This window comes from Capricornis sumatraensis, chromosome 14, assembly GCF_032405125.1.
Source record: "Capricornis sumatraensis isolate serow.1 chromosome 14, serow.2, whole genome shotgun sequence".
Taxonomy (NCBI): domain Eukaryota; kingdom Metazoa; phylum Chordata; class Mammalia; order Artiodactyla; family Bovidae; genus Capricornis; species Capricornis sumatraensis.
In genome coordinates, this window is record NC_091082.1 from 77794227 (window position 1) to 77800226 (window position 6000).

The 6000-nt window shown below is 44.2% G+C and overlaps 1 protein-coding gene across 4 annotated transcripts in view; it reads right to left on the minus strand.

Annotated features, from left to right (window-relative positions):
* Nucleotides 1–2928, minus strand: part of RPS6KC1 (ribosomal protein S6 kinase C1) — a 210640-nt gene extending 207712 nt beyond the window's left edge. For 3 of the 4 annotated variants that reach the window (XM_068985998.1, XM_068985997.1, XM_068985994.1), the window contains exon 1: nt 2807–2928. In XM_068985998.1, coding sequence (XP_068842099.1) covers nt 2807–2911 — 105 coding nt within the window. In that variant the 5' untranslated portion in view covers nt 2912–2928. The remainder of the gene's footprint in view (nt 1–2806) is intronic. The other variant, XM_068985996.1, reaches the window with a different exon arrangement.
* Between the last annotated feature and the right edge of the window lie 3072 nt (nt 2929–6000).

A 6000-nucleotide genomic window follows, 5' to 3' on the forward strand; every position in this document is an offset into this window, starting at 1 on the left:
CAAAAACACTATGTGAATGGTTCTTTTACATCTGCGTCCCCTTTAACTAAACAATCAATGGAAATCTACAAAAGAATTTTCAAATGCTGAACAGAAGTACTTATTCAAGATGAAAATCAACAAGCAACATAGGATTTAAGTAGGAAATCCATTAGCAAGCTTGTAACTGGCCATAAGGTTATCTAAGCCTGCCAGCTTCCAAAGAACTGGGGGGAAAAGAAAGGATAAAGGAGATTTAAGAACATGAAACACTCTTATGCCAACCAATACTTAACAATGGTAATTCCAATGATTCTAATTCTATTCTTACATAAAAACCTTGCAAGAATCAAGAATATAGAGATTGTTCCTTAAAAATCTGTCAGTCAGTAATTGGAAACATAAAGAGGACATTTTTATCTCACAAAGTTCTGTCAGGGGAGCACTACTAACCTGATTAATTCTCCTGAGGTAAGATGTTTTTCTCGTTAAGTCTCAAAAAATAACAAATAATTTACTTGTATTTTATACTATGAAGCTTTTAAAAGTATATCTCTTTATCAATCCTCAATCTTTAAAATTAGAAAACAAAATCTGTACCATAAGCAATAAATGAGGACACAAATATTTACAAGGAGAAAAAAAGACAAGTGTAAGCAATTTCCAGTTAAACAACCACAGCGGTAACTAATATGCATATTACACGGATCTGGTGAGAACAGGCAATGTGCTACTTCATCTTCTAATTGATGTTGTCATGTTAGTTGACAGCTTGGAAAAAAGATATTTAAGATCTCAAATAGATTAACCATTCCTAAAGTAAGACTACAAGTAATAATCATATTCAGTTTCTTCTTCAAGTTCTACACACACTCACATATTCCTTCTCCTTGCAGTGCCCTTTCCACTTATCCCACCCATCTAGATTCTTCCCATCTCTCACCACCTATCTTAATTGGTACATGTTTCCTGATCCCTTGAGCCAGAAACTCTGTATTCTGAAACCCCATAGCTCTTTTCTGTAGTCTCTTATAGCATTTAACACTTTCTACCTTGCACTGGACTTCAAGTACAGTAAACCATCTTCTACTAGGGGTATCCTTGAAAAGAAGGACCACACTTTATGCTGCCTTGTCACCCTCAGAGCTCATAGTACCTGAAACTAAACATTTAGTAAATGTGCTACCTAAAACACAGAGGAAAACAATAATTTTTAGGCACTCTGTGCCCCACAATGCCTTGGGAGATATAAAAGGAAATAAACACCAATGATAGTGACCTGCTCTAAATCTGAGAGACAGAGACAAGCAAACAGATTAATACAATATATTATAACTGTGATAAGTGTTATAATAGGAGATGAACAGGGTGCTCTGAGGGGAACATTAGAGCTAGGGCATTAAGTATGTTGAAAATTGTTCTAATTTCACAAACTATGTTAGGAAACCAAGTCTAGGTTTCTGAAGGGCCAAAAGAAGCTTTCAAGGGGGCTTACAGTAAGAGCACCTTTAATCTTGAAATTTTTTCTTAAGCTGAAACTAACACTCCACCTATATAACAACCTTACTTGCAAACAGAGAGTAACAATTTTCTCTCTATTGTTGGTACAACCCTCTGCAATAATCAGGCCTGGTCTTACTACATTTACACAAATTTGTCCATCCTATCCTCTTACACTTGTTTGAATTGTGTACCAACTCCAAAAAGCACATGCCATTCCCATGCCCCAAACTCTGCGGATCTGAATCTATTTAACCTCTAAGGTTCTTGTCAAGGCCCACTTCCTGATCTATCCCCCAAGAGTACTACATCCCCCAAATGTATACTCTAATATTACTACTATCTGTACCTCTCTTTTTTAACAATTAATGATGAAGGTAATTCTTAAACTTTTTTTTTACAACTTAGAGTTAAACAGAATAGAACTCATACCCCAGAGGTGCTACTTCCCTGCAGTGTGAAGCTGGGCCAGCTACAACACTTTCTTGAACCATAGTTTCCTCTCCATTAAAATTAGGATTTAACTAGGTGATGTGTACATATGCCTAATACACACATACATTCATACTACATATAATACATTAAATATATGTAATTTAATACTAATTTGTATTTAATATTAATATTTAATTTTATTACTCTTATTTCAAGGAGGAAGACGCAAACTCTAAAACTCAAAGTAAGAGCAATCAAACATGAACAAAGTGGGTACTAAAAACTGTATCAATTAGTCGATGTAAAAGGAGCCTCACAACTTTCAAATGTGCTCTCAAGACAACTCACACAAGACACCCTCAGCAGAATTTCTCCTGTCTCCTACGGAAAACCACGAAAAATTCACAGGCGAAAAGACACAACCAGTTACAGAGGTCCTAGGATGGTGGCCCTACCACTGACATAGTTCCCAAGGGTTTATCTGCCTCTGTGCAACCCAGAAGGAAGGGAAGAAATACCCTCTATTATATAAGTCAAATAGTACATCAATTTAACATTTTTTTTTAAACCTGCATTATCCCTAGGAGACAAGCAAAACCACTTCTGCATATTTCAGCCTCGGAAGAGAAAGTCCAAGTGGGATGGGGCTGAGTCATCTATTAAAAATCATCAACGCCTGCCCCACCCTGGAAAGGGGACACTGTTGAGACCATTTCCAGCCCAATCCGGGACTTCGCACGCTCTGCCCCCACCTCATCCTTTTTGAAGTCCCCACCTCGGGCGCCTGTCCCGGCACTAGGCGCAACCTGGCATCCGGCATCCCCACACCAGGGTCCACGCCGGTCTCTCGTCCCTGGTCAGACTCCGACCCCCGTCCGGCAACTGCACTCACCCGGGCGGTGACCTTATACACCGTGTAGCCCCTCGGGTGTCGCTGGGGCTCGGTGACAGTGTAGAATCGGGCCAGATCGGCACCCCGCTCGCGGGGAGAGGTCATCCTCCCGCCGCCTCTGCCGCCGCCGCCTGCCGGGGATCATCAGTGCAACCCGGCGCCGCCGCGGTTCTCTGAAGCAGCAGCCAGGCGGCGAGGGGGCGGTGGCTCATCGGCGGCGCCTCCGCCGCTGGGCTCTGCTTCCGGGGTCGCGGGAAAGCTTCCGGGTCAGACCCGGGCTCCAATCCTGGGAGGGAGACTCCGCTTTAGACCCGGACCCGCGTCGCCAGCCTCAGCCCGGCAATGAACGAGGATCAGGCAATGGCACCGCCCGCGACGAGACGGAGGGATACCCCAGCCTAGTATCTTCTTTCCTTCCCTATTGGCGGCCCATTGGTTTAAATACCCACAACCCCTGAACTCTTATTTCAAGACTAACCCCGTCCATCTGTGCACCTGTGTTTATACCACCACAAAGTGAAAGTGAAGTCGCTGAGTCGTGTCCGACTCTACGCGACCCCATGGACTGTAACCTACCAGGTTCCTCTGTCCATGGGATTTTCCAGGCAAGAGCACTGGAGTAGGTAGCCATTTCCTTCTCCAGGTGATCTTCCCAACCCAGGGATTGAACCCAGGTCTCCCACATTGCAGGCAGACGCTTTACCATCTGAGCACCAGGGAGGCCACAAAGTGAAAGTCGCTCAGTGTCCTGATTCTGCGACCTCAAGGACTGTACAGTCCATGGAATTCTCCATGCCAGAGTACTGGAGTGGGTAGCCTTTCCTTTCGCCAAGGGATCTTCCCAACCCAGGGATCGAACCCAGGTCTCCTACATTGCAGGCAGATTCAATACCAGCTGAGCCACAGCAAGCCTCCCAAATTAAAAAAAAAAAAAAAAGTTGCTTGTCTGAAGAGGTTTGTAAGGATTAAGCTTCAACCCACTGCACTGCAGTCACTGACAGTACACCCTGAGGGGAATTCAAACTAGGGGAAATTAACACGCATTCCCTGCTTTGAGTATACTAACCCTTGGGTAGTCAAGTTGCATATCTAAGGGAAAATTTCATAGATGTCATGGTCCAGGCGTGGGTTGGAAAGGAGTTTCCAGGCATGAGACAGAGTGAGAGGGAAAGTAAAGTTTATTAGAGTGGGAGATGCTGTTAGAATAGCGGGCCTGCTCATGGGAGAACCGACATTGAATGGGGGTCCTTCAGTTCAGTTCAGTTCAGTCGCTCAGTCGTATCCGACTCTTTGCAACCCCATGAATCTCAGCACGCCAGGCCTCCCTGTCCATCACCATCTCCCAGAGTTCACTCACATTCATGTCCATCGAGTCCGTGATGCCATCCAGCCATCTCATCCTCTGTCATCCCCTTCTCCTCCTGCCCCCAATCCCTCCCAGCATCAGAGTCTTTTCCAATGAGTCAGCTCTTCGCATGAGGTGGCCAAAGTACTGGAGCTTCAGCTTTAGCATCATTCCTTCCAAAGAAATCCCAGGGTTAGTCCACTTTTATATCCAGGGTACAAGTAACGGGATAGGGGTCTTGCAGTCATTTGGTGATTGGATGAGGCACGTATACTGGGTGGGAAAAGAGTAGAGCAAATACCTTCTCTCTATGGGATAGGAGGGGAGAGAGGTTATACTGTGCCATCAATACTGTATATATAATATACACAAAGTGAAGTCACTCAGTCGTGTCCGACTCTTTGCGACCCCATGGACTGTAGCCCACCAGGTTCCTTCGTCCATGGGATTTCCCAGGCAAGAATACTGGTGTGGGTTGACATTTCCTTCTCCAGGGGATTTTCCTGACCCAGGGATCGAATCTGGGTCTCCCACATTGCGGGCAGACGCTTTACCGTTTGAGCCGCCAGGGAAGTCCATATAATATACACAGTATATAGTATATAATATATACTGTTCCATGGGGGAGGAAAGGATAAGGGTCTGGTTTTTCTGTTCCTGCATTCCAAGACCCTCCTTGGTTTTATCTGCTCTTTCGTCCTTGGGTCACCACATTCCTCCTTCTATTTTTAGGGCCAATTCTTTGGCCTCTTTTGATACCCTGCTCATGTCTAACTACCTACCTATTTCACTTCTTGGGTATTTGGGAACCCAGTCTCAAAGAAAAAGGGGCCATGACCGCTCTGGCTTCTTCAGGCTGTACAGGGGTGTAGTGGAGCTCTGGGTTCCTTTTGCCTGCTCTCTGTCAGGGTGCATTTACAGAGAGAGATGAAAGTCCATGGAGTGATAAGGCAGCTTGTTTCAGCATCGTCTGGGTGTTGACCAGGGAACATTCTAGTCATACTACTACTTGGAGATTTGTTGTATTCTAGAAGAAACAATAAGAAAGTTAAAGGTACTTGGCCCAAAGATTAATAGAAGGAGAAAAGCTGCTGAGGAGCTAGCCAGGCGAATCAGGACTAGACATTGGTTTGTGACATTAGTGTTTCTCTAGGTATGAGAAGATGCAAGAATTTGGGCTCATAAAATCTTTACCTGAAAACATCTGACTATCTGAAGGCCAGTTCTTGTGGGTTTTTCCCAAGCACAGAGTGCCTTATTTCTGATCTCCACCCTGAACTCCTTTCAGGGGATGTTGAAGGTCAGCAGCTTGCAGTGGTCACGATGTAATCCTTGCAGAGGCAGCTGGCAAGTGCCAATTTCCAGTCAGCAGGGTCCCCTCATAATTGACCATGCTTTGGGGGCATTTCATGGCCATTGTGTCCCGCAGTGCTGGGAAGGTTCATTACCAGGTCTAATGAAGATTCTATCGACAGGCCATTCAGTGTGCTGTTATTGGACCAGGGCTTGCGAGCAGCAAAAGTCTCTGGACCATGCCTGTCTGATTAGCCTCTTGGTCCAGGAAAATATTCCCTCTTATTGCTTCTTCCCATATCTAGAGTTACATTATTACAATCACTGATCTTATATGGAACTGCATGTCAGCATTTTATCACAGGTCAGTCACACATTTGGTGATATAAGAAACAATCTTCTGAAACAAGTGACATAGAAAACAATATACCTATACTTAGCAGTTATTAGTAAGGTCATAAGTCAGTCAGATAGGATCATATAAGTCACTGTGAAATAATATATTCACTTAGCCAAAGTAACAAAGAAGATTTCAAAGGTAAACAGAACAGATCAC